Genomic DNA, 17,194 nt, shown 5'->3' with positions numbered 1-17,194 from the left:
TTAATGAACACTTACTGAAAGACTAAATTACGAAGGAAAAATTAAAGTTTGCAGTGTTAGCTTATTTACACATCAAATAGTATTCACTTAGCTAATTGCAGTTAGATCTCAATTATCCATACTGTCAATTACCCGTGCACTTTGGCTGCTGTCCAGTTGACAAGCTACCCAATCTGGTTATGGCTCACTCAGCATCATCTGCAGGAAAACTTATCACAGGGTGTCAGTTAAGGCACCAAAAATAACTAGTAATTTCCTGTGTCTGCTGAAAGTTGTCAACTAGTTGTCTTATCACTGTAGGTAATGGGTCCAATGTGAATATCACAGCTGCTAAGGGGCAGTGTTCCATTGACAGTTTTGTTGTTCCCTTCCACCTAATCTACTTGAGTGACTTTCAGCTTCGTGATCCTCTTTACTCTAAATCAGCTGGGAAAACTAATCTGTAGATTTTGACTAACTGAAAATATTCTATCTGGGCACAGAAAATTGAGAATGAATTCTTTATGGGCATTAAGCATTTAATTTTTGTTTTATTCATCTTTTCCTACCATGGAAACTTATAGTTTTAAAAATAAAACTTGAAAGGTCATCATATAAGTGATAATCAGCATACTATATGAGCTAAAATCTAGTTCTAAAGGATATTCATTATATTATGAAGCTAATATACTTCAACACATTCTGAAAATTAAGAACAAAGTTAAAAAAAAGACAAAACTTCAAGTTCCATCAATAAAAATTGGGTAGAACAGTTTATTTTCCTATTATCTTTTACAAGTATTTTAGAAGGGATTGGCAATTGACAAATTTCATCATTAGTTCCCAATTCATGTTAAACATTAGAGGTATTAGCCTGGTTCTTTTATACACGCTACATGTTCTATTGCATCATCCATGGTAGAGATGCAAAACAAGATCTAAGGACAAAGCACTGAAGGAATTAACTTTTTACTTCAAACTTCTGGCTAAATGATAAATGACATTATATAAACGTATTACATTAATGACTAATCATGGCTTATGCATAAAGCTACAAAATGAAAAGAATTTCTGGGGGGAAAAGATCCAGAGGCTTAATACCTGTTTAGGACATCAAAACTTTTAATAGTAATATATTATATTAGGTGTTTACAGATCCTAGGGTTATCTATTCTAGAGTGAGGTTTCAGTAGAAATTTTTAATTTGACCCTCTATTTACAAAGTTGGGAAAAGAAATATTCTAATACAAAAAACAAAGGTCTTAATGACAAGCATAATTCCGTTGGCAGTGCATGTAGAGATAGATGTAAAATGGTCAGTGGTTCAAATGAGTGAATTCCCAATTTGATGAAACCAGCAAACAACCTCTTAAGCCCTAAGAAACATTAAGAGTTAAGCAAGGTGACTGGTACCATTCCAAGATTTAAGTTTTACAAAGCAAAGAAAAAGAGGGAGAAACAAAAGGAAGAAACTCAGCAGTGCCTTATCACCGGCTAGTCCCCTTTAGAGAATGTCTGAGTCAGCTACAGAAAATCCTATAATTTAAGACTAAATCAAAGAATATTAGTTTTCAATTTAGTGAAGTCACCATCATTTACAATTCAGTAGTTTACATCATTTCAATTCCAATTGTTAAAAAAAAAATGGATGACCAAGTAGAAGTCTTTGAGTCTGCTTTAATAAAAAAAAAAGTTATTTTAAAATCAACAGCACCATAAAATGTAATGAAATGCGCCTTTTACAATGCTGTTTATTATACTAACTGGCTTAGGATATTCAGAGTATAAAGGTAAATTTCAGCCCAGAACCTTATTCCACATCAAGAATTCAGCTTAATCATTGTGCTTATTTACCTCAAAACTACTAAGCATCCTGGGTAACACCAATTGCCTGAATCTATAATTATTTTTAAGGGCTAGATATATTTTCAACAAAATCCTAATTTTTTTTATGACTAGATCACTAAATTTAGTTATTGGGAATTTTTTCAATATTTTTTCAGTTTTATTGTTATCCATATTTTCTAAAATGCAAACATTCTTAAACTCAGAAACTCAGAATTGTAAAATTTAAAACTGGAAATGGCCTAAGACACTGAAACCTCCATTTTTATAAATGAACAGGGAGCTTTGGGCAAGGAAGGATTGAATAGAGCAGGGAAAGAGCAACTAGCTCTGAGAGCACCACTAATGGAGATATTCAGTGACCATTAAGAAATCTTTAATAGGTCTCTCCTCCAAAATCCTGAGATCTGAAGCACTATGACTTTGTAGAAGGCAGGTTGGCTTTATGAGGAAATTTTATCTTTAATAAAAACTACCACAATTATTTTAAATTGGGCACTTAATACAGCATTTCACAGATCCTCAATATATTTTGAGGTAGATTTAAATATTAGCATCCTGTGTTAAAAAAACTGAAACAGCACTTAAGTGATTTGCCAGAGACCACAGCAACATTCCTCTCTCCTGGTCAGGATTAGCACTGTTTTTAATCTTTTCAGTGCAGTGCTAAAGAGATCACTCCCTTGGCTGAATGAATTTCATTGCTGAAGCACTTAAGTCTTTCGTGAACATATTAAACAAGAATTGAGAAAAATCCATAGTTTCATTTTGGGACTTTTTTGGCAATGCTGAAGTCACTCTTACAAGCACTAATTTGTAGATTAGGATTTTACTTGAACAAATCTGATATCCTTTTGCAAATGTATTTGTTTTTACTTATAATTCTTCATTTTGTTTTTCTGCCCTTTGTGGAGGACAGAAAGTTAACTGCAAAACTTTTTTTAAAATGGTAAATTGCTAAAAATTTCTGTTAATGATAATAGAGAAAGATCAAATCTACTTATGGCCACCTGATATTTTTGTTAGCAGGAATACAATAATGGAAATTACCATGTGTTAAAGGTCTAAAAAAATTAGCTTGGATCCTTTCCTCCCGACCCTCCTTCCTCCATATTCCTCCCCACACCACCCCCCAACATGCAACCAAAAAGGAATTTAAAGACAGCAATATATTGCTTGTGGCATCTTTTGGGCTAATATTAACATGATATATCATTGCATAAAATGGAGGAAAGCTTACAAAACTACAAAAGGTAAATGTGTCACAGATTTTTAACTTCTTGGTAAGACTGCCGGCCTCAAATTGTTCTTGTTCATGAATGAAATAAGGAAACAGTGCTCTGGGGAAAAAAATTGAAGTTATCACTTCAAATCTTAAAGTCTGGTATTTATAAAAGCAAAATATCTAAAGCTCAAATATTTATATAATTAACTATTAATATTTAACTCATTAAATGAAATGTGCCAATTGGAAAAAGGGTCAACTCATTTAGTTTCCTCTTTGTAATTTAATACTGAAAATATTTACAGGCCATACATATTGACTTATGTCTTTGGGTTGTCAATTTTCAAGTATTTACTTATTCAAAATTCCCTTTTATTTGTACATCTAGTTGTCAAATATTAGTTACACAAGTCAGGATTTAATAGCAAGTAAACTAAAAAAATATCATCCTAGTGTTTTAAGGATAGAGTAAGTATAATGCTTCTAAATTCCAAATGCACAAAACAGCCTCGACTCCTGCTCTTAAATATGTCAAATTAGTAGCAAGAAATGGGGTTAGAGCACTGAAGACTTTTTATTCTAGAGTTTTCAGAAAGTTGAGTGTGAAAGTAAAAATATTATCCTTTAAAAAAATCTTAAAAATTACATGACTTGTAATGTCAAAAGTCACAATGAAATTGTTCTGCATAGGACAAAGATATGCCTAAGCAACATATCATATATGCACAAGGCCACTGAACATCATGGGCATTAGTTAACAGATGAAAACATCTAAGTCTACATACCTAAATGAGCAAAGTATTCAGTTTGGTATCTCTAAATCGAAGACTGAAAACTACTCTTTCCTATACAAAATCCTAACTGTAGAGCTTGGGGGGAGGGGGGGATGGGACACGGGACGACACTCTTGTGCTTCTGGTTGGCACATTATCTATTGTTTAAAAGTGTGAAATTAATACAGACATTTGCGAGAGGTTGTGCAAAACTATTATATTTACAAAAATGGCACAAAAGTGAATTCAACAGTCTATGCACATGCACACTTCATTCACATCTTCAAAAGTAAAGGTATTCTAACACTATAGAATTGAAGAAAAATAAAACCCAGCTTCAACGGGCAGCTGTTAATATGCACTAAATTCACAAAAGGTTACATCAGGATGGGCAAATATTGCCCAAGTAAAATTCTATTGTTAAAGCTGAAACAGGTTTAAGGCCATTCAAGTTTAAGAGCAGAGATAGAAATCATTCAGAATCCCACATATGTATATGTATGTGTGTGTTTTCATTTTAAATACATGATCTAACAACTTGTGGTCTTAAACCTCTGTTTTACAAAACCAAACAGAAAAATACAGAAAAAAGCAACAATAGATTATATTAAATAACACAAACATATAAAGCTGTAATTAAGAGGAATAAGAAAAGCCAAAACAGTGAAACTGTAAAACTTGCTCATTACTTGCTGGAACCAGTCCTACACTAAAGAATAGGCAATATATACATTTATTTCAAGTAGATTACTTTACATTGCTCTAACATGTGTCCTTTTCATCAGTGCATTGTTCAACTAGTCCAAAGTACTATAGTTTATTCTTAAAAGATTACTCCCTTAACAATAGCAGCACACACTACCGCTACCTGCAAAGCTGTCAGTCTCAATGACTTAGTGTATGGAAGGAAAAAAAGCCGAGAAGTAACATGTTTGAGAGAAATAACAGGAATGAGGAGATTCATGCAGTTCAGCTCTTTTAATCAGCCAGCCAGCTTGCTAGCAACAAGGGATGGTTTCCGCTGTGGAAGATCCTGCGGAGTAGGAATGTGGTCACCAGTGACCTCTGTTTTGTCAGGAGCTGCTGCAGTAGGAAGTTGCTTGTTCTTCATCTTTGCTTTAGCCATGTTGTAATCCCCAGAGTCAAAATACTTTTGCTATAACAGAAATAAGAGGGAAAAAAAACAACAGAAAGTCAATAAGGAATTTATAGCAAGCATATATGCAATTGCACTGGTTTAACATTGAGAAGAATAAACTGCCAGATGATAATATGTAAGGATGCCAAGTATGATGATTAGTTAACAATACTCCTGAACTATAAGCAACTCAAAAATAAAATTTTCTCATCAGGCCTACTCTTACTTCTGAGTCTAGTCAAGAATCTAACCATGGGTATACCACCTATTAGATGATGATCAAACTGACTGGGCATAAATCACACTATAAATTCTTATTAAATATTTGACTGATTGGAAGGAAAAAGTGAAATTGATATTCCTAGAATATTTTTAAAAACTAAAAAAGAAAAAGATAGTTAAGAGACAGCACATGAAGTCTGTAGTGTGTAATCTACCACGGTTGTAGAACTGTGGAAGTAAATGGACACTTCTCAAACTAAAGTTTGTCTGTACAGTGGGGATGGGAGGGCAGGGCATATTGCCTATATATTCATCTAAAAGCTGTATGCCCATCTCATTCTGCCTCAGAGAATCCTTCATTTCCTTTAGATGCAGTTCAAGCACCATCTTCTACAGGAAATCTTTCCTAATAATCCCAACTACCAGAGACCTCCTTTCCTACCTTAAATTTATTACACATAAACTTAAATATATGTACATGTTGTTTTCCTCAAGAGAGCAACATACATGTAAATATTATTTTTGATCATTTTATCCTAAGCAGATATCAATTAATAAATTCTTATTAATATAAAAGATATAGCAAGTGAAATTATATAGCTTGAGATAATGTGATATCTTGTTCTATATTCAGAAAGTCCTTGAGGCAATTTCTGTAGTCTAGTCTGTAATAATACTAAATATTGTATTTAATTCAAAGTACCCCCTATAGAATAAGTTTATACTGCATAAAAACTGTTTGCTCTCCTCGGCCTCTCAGAGTTCTAGGGATTGCAATGGCCTAAAAAACTTCCTGCAAATAGCTTGTTAAATAATTAAAGAAATGTGTAATGGATCTGATTCTAAAATAAGCATGTGGCTTGTTTCTTTGACAAGATATCACTCTAATCTGTTGCTATGATGCTTTAGATGATCAAAAATGCAGAAAATTATTTCCAGATTTGGGATTCCATTAATAAAATCAGTTGAAGGGGAGAAGGAAACTGGAACAGAAGTGACAAATGAACTATTCCCCCCTTGCTATAATTTTATCATTTTATTTAATTGTTAATGAACATCTAAGGAATAAGTCCTGCTTGTTATTTGGCACTTTCCCATGCTTGAATCGGGTAAAATAATGTTGAAAAAAAAAAGCAAATTTTATGACAAGAAGCATTTTTCACTTTTTTTTTTTTTTGGCAGGGCAATGGGGTTAAGTGGTTTGCCCAAGGCCAAACAGCCAGGTAATTATTAAGTGTCTGAGGCTGGATTTGAACTCAGGTACTCCCGACTCCAGGGCTGGTGCTCTATCCACTCCACCACCTAGCCAACCCCATTTTTTCACTTTTACATAAGCAAATCAATCTATCAAACAATATCCATCGCTGATAGCAACAATTAAAAAACAGTTTCTGGCTCTCAACAATGATGCTTTTTATACACAGGTGTAGGGACTGAACTTGTGATTTCCTTGGTGTGAGCAGTTCCTGGTGAGGAATTTTTTCACCCTATTTAGATTGGTCCTTTCTTTGAAACTTTTGAGTTATCTAAACCACTAAGAAGATTAAGCGACTCATGAAGGGTTATAAAGCCAGTATGTGTCAGAGACAGAATTTAAAAGTTAGAATTAAATTTAGAGAAAAAAAAAGTAATGGGCTCAGCTAAAACAATAAAAACTTTCTGGAGTCTCAACCTTTTTTGGGGACTAACCAGCCAGTTAAAAAGTAGAAAGAAGTTAAAATGGGAATAATTTCATGAAGAAAAAAGTCCAAATATTTCAAGATGAACCAGAATACAGTAAAATAACAGTTCTGGAGTTAGAGGACTGGGTTCTCTGGATACTAAGTATCTTGGAGCTTAGGGCAAGTTATTTAAAATTCAAGATCACAGTAAAGTGAGGAATAGATATAATTTGAGGCTTCTGTAAGTTCTAGATCTACACCAGAATATACTTTGCCAGATTTGATTATATGAAAAGTCTAATTAACTCCCCCAAGAGTATATTAATTAAGTGAATCAATGATAAATGCCACCAATATTATCAAACAGTAGCACTAATGGGATTTTAGTTTCCATTAAGCTAAAACTGAGGTACTCTTTCTTAATATGGAAAATCTTATATTAATTAGGTCATCTAACATGCTGGCTTCAACTACTCAAAACCGATGGAATAGAGATCAAGCATATTAGTATATACGACACCCCCCACCACCACCATAAATGTATGTATAAGAGCCTGAGCTCTTATACATTTTTCAAGCAGTCAACATTCATTTATTAAGATCTGACCATATGCCAGGTTCTATTCTAGTACTAGGAATAGAAAGAAAGACAAAATCATATCAGCCCCTAATATTCTAATGACAGAAATGACATTCAAATATCTGTGCAGATATTACATACACACACACACACACACACACACACACACACACACAGTATGTGGAAGGTAATCTCAGAGGGATTGTGCTGAGGGAATGAAGAAAGAAGACAATAGAAAAGGCGGGATTTGAACTAAGATCTAAGTGGTCAGGTGAAGAGAAATAATATTCCAGTCATTGATTAGACAGTGAGGATACAGGGCAGTCGAGTGTTTTGAGTCAGGCAGCAAGTTAGATGTACTTGGATTGCAGAGGGCATGAAGAGGGGAGTGTCATTTCAACTTCTTTGAAAAAAATCACTTTACTACTGGAGTCGGGGCATAAATTAGTGACTATTTCACTTATAAAGGGTCGTAGCTGTATAAGTAGAGAAAAAAGGGCATACAGAAGGGATGTTATGAGATGCAATTGACAAAACTTGACAAAAGATTGGATAACTGGGGTGAATTATGAGGAGTCAAGGATGACATCACCACTGTGATGGCAGTACTTTTGATTGTAATAGGAAAGTATGGAAGGTTTAGTAAGAAAGATACATTCTTTTATAGACATTAAGACATCCAATTCAAAATGTCCAAATTGTAGTTGGTAACAGAGGAGAGCGGAACCCCAAAACAGTCAAGGTTTCAATGCCTAAAATATCCCCTGTAAGACATAAATTAAATCATCATTTCAGATCATCTTAAATCAACACTACCATTAAGGGGAATAAAGGTAAATAATTTAAAATGAAAAGAAATTTAATTAGCATGTCCTCAAATTGTAACAAAACCCAAGAGTACAAAGATGTTCATTTTAAATATTACCAGGTTTCTCTATAAAAAGAAAAATTAGAAACCCTCCCCAAAACTTTTTCTTCCCTCAAAGAGAAAAAAATTAAACATTAGGTTTTATTGCTTTAATATTCAGTAACTTAGCAATTAAAAATAATTATAGTCAAACAAGATTACAGAATTCTATTTACAACCAGTCTCAATCCACTGTCATTTCAAAAGACCACACTAAGCTCCTAATCTTCATATGCTTTTATAAAGGTTCTATCTTACTCTTTTTAGATCTTATGGAAGGCTAAAAGACAGTAATTAAAATTAATATTGGTGGCTAACAGCTGGACCAGAATGCAAAGTCAATTCAAAGTAACAACTAAGGACAGATGTATAGGATGGAAAAAATAGCGAGAAGATTTGGTTAAAAATGGTTTCACTTATGTAAATTATACTCTCTATTTAGACTATATACAAAGAATGCCTGCACAGTAGATTCATTACTCATATTAATACACCACTTTCCATTATACTTTTTTGTCTTATCATTTTTGTCCGATGTCTTTCTCAAAAAAATAAAAATGCACATTCTTTATATGACAGCTCATTTCATTTTCCTAACTTTATCCAATCATTAGCCAGACTAAGATATTTTCAAGCAATGGTTCTTAAACCTGGGATCCATTAGCTTTTTAATTGATAACTGCAGCTTAATATAATTTATTTTCTTTGTAATCTTATTTTATGCATTTGAAAACATTCTATTGCTTTGCTTGACTACACAAATTTATATCAGATTTTGTTTTTCTTGTTTCTCAATGAGCGGAAGAGATGAGAACAAGAGAATTTGAAATATAAAAATAAAACTGAATTTTAAAAAATAAATTTTCTGAAAGGCTTCCACTATGGAGTACCCTTTTGTTGCCAAGGCAGTTCGTGAAACAAAAAAGGTTAAGAACTCTCATCTCTAAAGGAAAATAGCTTGCTTCATAATAAGAGATTATAGAGATCTTAACAAATAGTTTAACCCTTATTTAGCAATGCACCGGCAAGAAATAAAGTTTTCCCTATTCATTCACAAAGCTACATGTTAAGAAAAGAGCTTACAGAATCATTCATATAAAAAACAGCATAAAAATGTTGCTCTTAACATTGTGGAAAACTGGGTTTATGAAAAGAATTCTCTGTAAATTTCAGTTACAAACACTCAATATAATCTGTATGTACTATAAAATAATTTTGAACCTTAATCCTAAAAAAACAAGCAAAACAATTCAAGAAAGACAATCCATTTTCATTTAGCCATCAACTTAACAATGACCCAAACCTCAAAAATAGCAAAAATGTCCCAAAGTCATTTTAATTACTTAAATAACTACAAATTTTGAATTATTTTTAATATATTTAAAGATCATTACTTTAATAAACTTAAAAAATAAAATACTTAAAAAAAATTTAAAGGTGGTAATTAGATTCAAATAAACAATTTCCCAAGTATTTGGAGAAATCTTTTTTTGCAGAACAGTAAATTCTTAAAAATATTTTTAGATAAAAATATCAAAGCACGGTAATTTACCTTGCCTAAAATCACACTGGTCATGTCATGCTAGAAGTAACAAATTCACCTAAGGAAATAAAATTTAAAAAGAGAAACTTACTCCTTTCTGCAGTCGCTTCCTTAAGAAATCTGAACCCCCAGGCTTTTGTCCCAGATGAGGATACCTTGCTTTTAATTTTGCTTCTTCTGCCTTCTCTGGACTAGTTACTTTATCTTCCATTTCCTGAAATTATTTAAAATCAATTAGTTTTCAATTTCACCTATGGTTTTTGCTTATAAAACAAAAGACCCCTTTTTATAAATGTAACCTGGTTCTTGCACATAGTTCTCCAATGCCAAAGAACTCTCACTATATCTAGCAAATAACTTACTGAAAACCAAGTACAGGAGGAACTTCAAAGACAGAACCTTTAGTTAATATATTTTTAAAAAAATGCTCCAAGAGATGGCTCTATTATAGCTGTGATGCATGTGTACCACCCTACACACTGGATAAAAATATCAAGATAGCTCAGCTCTGAAGTCTTTCCTGCTATTATTTTCCAGTCACGTAGAATACATTTATAGTTAGCTACCTTTTATGGAACTCTTCAGCTCACATTTACTTATAATTAGATGTTCATCCTAATACATTTTTATGATCCCAACTACAGAAAATCTTTCAAAGTTGATGTCTACTCAAAATCATGTCTAATTTGAAGCACTGTTATTCCCCAGAGTTTATTCAAAGTCATTTTTTTCTTTCCTTAAGTTTGGAATTAATGAAATTGCATTGTACTGTGCATATTTTGCAGACAAATTAGCATGTGTACAACTCCCCAATTTATCAACTTAGGTACCTAAAAGGAAGCTTCAGGGCATCTTATTTTCTTAATATACAATATTATATATTTATATAGAGGGCCTTACAATTATTGAAGTCAAATGTTTTTTAGGATTCTTCTCACTATATTAAGCTAAATAGACTATTCTGAACTTAGAAGAGGTTAAATGATTCACCCACAGTCAGTTTATGTCAAAAAGAGGCAGCACTTGAACTTAAGCTCTTCCTAACTTTGAAGCTGAATCTGTATCCCTGATACATTGCCTACCAGTTTTATACTTAATAAAGAAGAAAATTTTCTAATTGTTTCAACTTTCTTGCCACTGTTTGCAAGATCCTAACTAGAATTTTTCTGATTTATGAAACAATGATCATTAGAATCCCAAACTACAAAATGGCCTCAACATAATTATAGTAGACACCATAACATGCACTAAGCACACAATAGATAAGAAAACCACGTAGTGAACATCATCAGGCCTCCTATACAATTTTCAAATCACTCTTGTAGCTACTGAACAAGTATAAAGGAGGACTAATGGACAAGTAGGTCTAGCTGCTTAAGTGTTGATGGAATCCCACCTGTACCAAAAGAGTGAAAAACAGTTACATATTAGTTGATGATAAGCAATTGATTAGATCCAGTTTTGCCTGAGGCTACAAGTCACTTCGGGCTCTCTAGTGAGCCCTTCTTCAAGCTTCCCACTACTCTTCAATTAAGTCTTTGATTAAAAGCCTACTATATGCCCCAGTGTGCCTAGCACTTGCTCTTTTCAATCTCCAGGCACCAGGTTTGTAAACACACAGAAAGGAAATTAGCTTCAATACCCAAGTTGTAGTCCAACACCCAATATAAATCTGTTAACAGATCTTCTCTATTATAGAAACCTCAGTGAAATTGCCAAAATTATTATGTAACCACTTTCCTTGAGGAGTTGTAAAGCACCTTATGTTATACAGAGAATGCACAAAACCTCAGTCATAGGGAGTTAAGTTTTATAAGACAGCAAGAGACATCATCTAGTCACAGTGCTACCCTCAAATGAAGATCAGGCTGAGCAGTCAAATGACTTGCTCAGTAAATAAGGAATAACCCTTGGATTCTAACAGGTTTTGAAAGTAAATCTAGAGGGTAGCAAATGTATCGAATACTATGCATATTGACTAAGTTGTTAGTATTATGCAGTTATTTTACAGACTTTTTAAATTAAAGTTACCAGGAGCAGAGGCAATAACTAGAGACAAAGCTACCCTAAATTCCTATGTTTAGGAGACTATTGGGGGGACAAAAATAAAGGTTAACATTTAGGACACTTAAATTTTGTTCTTGGCTATCAGAATTTGTTATGATGGGAACTGAGAAAAGCTACTCAAATCTGTTCTTAACAGTTAAATTTTAAGGAAAGCTAAAAGAAGCAATATTCCTGTCAACTAATAATTCAGAAGAAAAGGGGTTAAGTACAAATAGTAGCATGAATTATTTTAGTTAATTGGGGCCCATGGAAAAGGATTTTTATGACTATCCTCCATATTGTTTTGGTACAAGCAACTACTAAGAGCATAATTAAATAATCTGTGGGCAACTAAAAAGTAGCTTTGAAAGACAACTGCCCTAAACCATGCCAGTTATTTTTCTCAAGCTTTCAGGTCATCAGTTTTATCTGGGGTACCAATCAAACTAACATAGGTGCAGTTGGAAATATGGTATTCAATTATTTTGCTCATAAACAACACTCAAGTTGATTTCTAAGTTTTATTTTCTAAGTATTTGGTGTTGCTTGGTTAAAAAAAGTTTCAGAAATCTGAAGCAGGATAGATCAAGAAAGACAGATTTGGAATAAGACTTGTATATAAATCTTAGATTTGTCACTTAACAGATCTAAGACTTGGATTAGAGTTAATTAACTTGACTGGGTAACAACTTCCTCATTTGGATAGATGGTCACTAAGGTTCCTTCTAGTTCTATCAACTACCATCCCTTAAACCTAAGGATCTATTTATTTGAAGAGGGATCCTTCAAAAAGAAGACAGCTTCAAGCTTCAGTCAACTAAGCCTTCTAAGGGGTGAAGAAGATGATCACAACTTAAAGAAGCACTGATCTGATATGGTGACTGGAAAAAATAGACCAGCAATTCTCAAACTTTCTGGTCTCAGGAACCCTTCCTTTACACTCTTAAAAACTGAGGAGTCTTCCCCCAAGGAGTTTTTGTTTATATATTAAATCAAATATTTACCATGTTCAAAATTTAAAAAACTATTATTTTAAAAATCATTTTGAACTAGAACTTCTGAAAACAGTCTCAGAGAGACTGGGAACCAAGAAATCATATTGCTGAAATGGCCCAAGATCATTTAAAGCATTATTCTTGATTTAGAGTTAAAAACTTTAAAAATGTAATACAAAACCTGGGACCAAAGCACAATTTTCAGAATCACTTATTAAAGGTTTGTTAAAGTGAACTGACAAACAGATCAGAGGAGCATACATCCAGAGCTGGCTGGGGCCTCATTAGTCATCTAGTCAGAAGTGACTTGACCGAAGTCTCACAGGTGATAATTACCAAAGCTAGGATCTGTACTAGGTCTTCTGACTTCAGGACATTCCATTCAAACTCTCTCTTCCTAATCAAGGCATTCAGAGCTGAATGCAGCTAAAATTTATATATAGTACAACCCCTATTTTCATACAAAATTGAGACCCAAGGAGACAAAAACTAAATCATGCAGGTAAGTAAATAAATTATCAGAATTTAAATCCAGGTTCTTGGATTCCAAATCAAGAGTACTCTCTTGGGCCCGCTAGGTGGCACAGTGGATAAAGCACTGGCCCTGGAGTCAGGAGTACCTGGGTTCACATCCAGTCTCAGACACTTAATAATTACCTGTGTGGCCTCAGGCAAGCCACCTAACCCCATTTGCCCTGCAAAAACCTAAAAAAGAGTAATCTCTTTCCACAGTACTGTTTACCATTGATCACTTTGTGCAATAGGTTAGAGACCCTATCCAGAAAGTTATTTCACATCTGAGTACTGAATATGGTACTAAAAACTTGTGTGGAAATCCTAATTCTGCCTCTCTATGGCTAGAATCAAGTTACAACCTCTTTGACCTCAATTTCCCTCATCAGTAATGAGGGTATTGGTAAAAATCAGAGGTTTTTAAACTATAGCATGGGTATGGTCCAATTTTTCTAAGGCCCTCTAAGTTAAGGAATGGTTTTCTGAAATCTTTAGATAATAAAACTTGGGGTCAGATTATAAGATTTCACCCTTACACAAAAGCAAGAGCACAAAAAGATGCCCACTACCCATTGAAATGTACTTGAAAAATGTACAACGATTCAGTAACCGGGAAGGGAATAAAAACAATCATCCTCTATCCTGAGGTATTGGTAGACTGAGGTGTGTACTTTCACAACACCAAATTCCAAGCCAAAACGAATCTACAGTGAAAACCTCAGTTTCCTAAAACTGTTTTCTCTTCAAGAAGTGTTCATTAGCCAGATTTTGGAATTAGCTAATTTATTAGCATTAAAAAGTACTTGCTTGAGTTGGACAGGTTAAGAGACAAGAAGTTATTCAAAGAGTGACTAAAAGTCCAAAACCCTCCCCTAAACAAACAAAAACTCACTATCTTCAAGGATATAATTTTCTTTTTTAGATACCCTAGCACATGAAGATGAAATCATTATCTCTAATGGTAATCAACAATATTTATTCTATCTATTGAGGGATAAGGCTACTCCAGTTTCTTTCCCAAAGGCAACAAAATATAGGAGCAGTATTTACTATTTTTTTCCTGCTTCTCATTTCTTTCAGACTTTAGATTTAAACTATATGCTAGAAATGTCCTCAACCTACACATACTTCTGTACTCCTCAAAAGTGGCATTTTCCTTGGTAATTCCAATAGCAAAGCACTAAGAAAAATGTCATTACTTTTATGTGTGTATGCACACAAAGCAACCAAATTACCTCACTGTCAATATCCAGAAAAATGCCCCTTACCTTAAATTATAATTCTTATTACAGGTGCTCACAGGATTTAGAACTGCAAAGGGGCACAGTCCTGGCATGCAGATTACAGATGGAAACAGACTCAGTCCAGTGAAGGGGAAAAAACTATCTGAATTTTCCACAAGAAATTAGATCTCTGGTAAATACTATTCATGTATGAAAAAATTTGAAGAGACACATTATTTTTCCTGATTTTAAAAAAAGGGGGAAGGGGAAGAATTTCTGGCTGACAGATCAATTAGTTATGTAACTACTAACCAAATTTTTTAGGTCATCTGTAGCCAGTCTTCCAAATAGAAGAATCAGCCAATCTATCTGGCTTTGGCACCAAGAGAAGTGATGTTGCAAATTTTTTTCCTCAGAAGACTCAAGATAGCAAGATACTGGTGCTTAAGGTTTGACACAGATCCTGAACTTATGAAAAAAGTAATTTATGTGAATATGCTATGAAAATTATACCAGAAACTTATGCAAAAAAGTTGAAGTTTACTTTTCTGTTGAATTCAAAATTAATCATTTCGATTATTTGCTCCTTTTGGTTCCTAGGACAGTGCTAAAATTTTGGTTTTTCTAAAAACTGTTTATAGTTAAAAATAGGTTTTCAGTTTTAAAATTTTTGACTTTTCTTTAAAAAAATGGAAATATTTTTGTATTCCGGAAAATTCCAAAGAACAGTTTAACTAACTAATAATAAATATCAACTCACTTTTCCTCCCCATATATATGTAGCATCAATAACCAGAGCAAATCTGGAAAAGTTCAAATGGTTAAGAAGGCAAAAAAGAATCCTGAAGTTACTCGATCCAGGAAACATTGAAATTAACATCCTTATATGATTAGGAAACTAATTAAACAAAATACCATGACTTCAAAGCAAAAAATGATTTAAGATACTGAACTGAATATCGGTGGATTGATTCTCCTGTACTCTAAAAGCCTGGGATCGGCAAAACCGATGGCGATTTCCAGATCAATTGAAGAAACCGGAGGCTTGCTCAAGTTAGCCACTAGCTAAACAATAGAAATTAAGGAATGCGGATTTAGGCACAGTGAAGAAGCTAAATGTCCTCTGGGGTCCGAATCTCTCTGCAGTTTTTTTTTTAGTTTTTTTTTTGTAAGGGAAGTGTCTTGCCCAAGGCCACCCAGCTAGGTTATTATTAAGTGTCTGAGGCCGGATTTGAACCCAGATGCTCTATCCACTGCGCCACCTAGCCGCCCCTGGAATTTAAATTCTTTAAAATAAAAGTTAGTTTGTCTTTCGAAAGTTGTGCAGCGGGAGCAGCGCCGCCCTTCACCCGGCGGGTCCGCCGCTGGCACCGGGCTGGGCAGTCTCGGAGGACGGAGGCTTCAGGCGCGCCGCCCGGCCACGCGCTCCGGCGGGCAAGGAGAGGGCGCGCGGCCTCCGCCGCCGCAGCGAGGCGCCCCGGTGGGCCCGGCGGGAAATCCTGGGGGGCCGTTGGGCCGGGGCTCCCCGCGGGCGGGAGGCCTCGGAGGGCCGGGCCTCGCTTCGCACTTCCGGCCCGGCCGGCGGGGCTCCGGGGGCCGGGGAGGAGGAGTGGCCGGCCCTGGCCGCTTCCCAGCGGGGATGGAAGCGGCCGCGGCCTCCGTCCCCACCCCCACCCCGCTCCCGGGAGGACGCCGCCCGAGCCGGCCCCGGGAGCACCCGCGGCCTCTCCCTTACCTTCTGCTCCTCAGCCGAGGCCGCCTCGGGGATGTCCGCGGACATCGCGTCCCTTCGGCCGAGCGGGAGGACACGGCGGGGGGAAGACGCAGAAGAGCGGCGAAGAGGGGGCCCCGGAGCCGCCCGCGCCCGCAACCCTTCAGGCCGCGGCCCCCGCCCTCCGGCCCGCTCTCGCCGAGCTCCCGCCGCCGTCGCGGTAGTCTCCGCCCTCCGAAGATGGCCGCCGCCTTGTGACGGCACGGCGTCCCCGTCTACGGCTCCTCGCGGGGCCGCCTTCCGGGCTCCTCGCTCCCCCTCCCCCCCCCGGGCCTCCTTCCGAGCCGCCCCTTCTCGGCTGGTTCGCCCTCCCGCGACGTCACTTCCGGCCCCTCCCCCTCGCTGCTTCCTGGGCTGCGTAGTTCCCGCGCTTTGCACGCTTCTGCAAGCCGGGAGCTTCTTATTGGGGGCGCGTGGGGAGACCGAGGCCCACGGGAGCAGGGAGGGCCCCGCGCGGGCAAAGGCCGGGCCTAGAGATGGAGGGCAGAGGGGTCCCGCCGCCCCGTTCTGTAGAGCCCGGGGACGCGCGCTGACGCGTGGCGGAGCCCGGGCCAGCCCCAAGCCCTCCAACTCCAAGTCCTCCAACTCCAAATCCAAAGATTTGGACCTTTTGGACAAAGCACTTTCCCTTTTCAGGGTTGGCCTTTGGATCTGCACCGAGAGGAGTTCCTGGAACCAGGGAAATCCCGGGGTGCAAGTGCTGCTCACGTGCAGATGGGCCACTCACCTGTAGCCCCCAGCCTCGCCGCACCAGTTGGGGCTCGTGACAGACA

The 17,194-nt window shown here is 36.6% G+C and overlaps 1 protein-coding gene across 2 annotated transcripts; it reads right to left on the bottom strand.

Moving 5' to 3' along the window:
• Positions 1-733: 733 nt before the first annotated feature.
• On the bottom strand, positions 734-16,638 carry ARPP19 (cAMP regulated phosphoprotein 19). Of its 2 annotated transcripts, none has more exons than XM_074234658.1 (3): positions 16,386-16,638; positions 9,965-10,087; positions 734-4,978 (listed from the first exon to the last, which is right to left on the bottom strand). In XM_074234658.1, the coding sequence occupies exons 1-3, from the start codon at positions 16,428-16,430 to the stop codon at positions 4,805-4,807; spliced, it is 342 nt and encodes a 113-aa protein (XP_074090759.1). In that variant the 5' UTR covers positions 16,431-16,638; the 3' UTR covers positions 734-4,804. The 2 variants fall into 2 exon arrangements, with proteins under 2 accessions (XP_074090759.1, XP_074090760.1); XM_074234659.1 differs by lacking the exon at positions 16,386-16,638 and adding an exon at positions 15,604-15,946.
• Positions 16,639-17,194: the final 556 nt, after the last annotated feature.

Source organism: Macrotis lagotis, chromosome 4 (assembly GCF_037893015.1).
Source record: "Macrotis lagotis isolate mMagLag1 chromosome 4, bilby.v1.9.chrom.fasta, whole genome shotgun sequence".
Taxonomy (NCBI): Eukaryota; Metazoa; Chordata; class Mammalia; order Peramelemorphia; family Peramelidae; genus Macrotis; species Macrotis lagotis.
This window is presented reverse-complemented; position numbering and strand designations above follow the sequence as displayed.

Bases quoted from the DNA above. Each gene is read 5' to 3' on its own strand.
- ARPP19 (XM_074234658.1), bottom strand. From the start codon at position 16,430: ATGTCCGCGGACATCCCCGAGGCGGCCTCGGCTGAGGAGCAGAAG. The intron at 10,088-16,385 runs GTAAGGGAGAGG...AAATAATTTCAG, and splicing joins CCTCGGCTGAGGAGCAGAAG to GAAATGGAAGATAAAGTAAC. The intron at 4,979-9,964 runs GTAAGTTTCTCT...TTTCTGTTATAG, and splicing joins GGAAGCGACTGCAGAAAGGA to CAAAAGTATTTTGACTCTGG.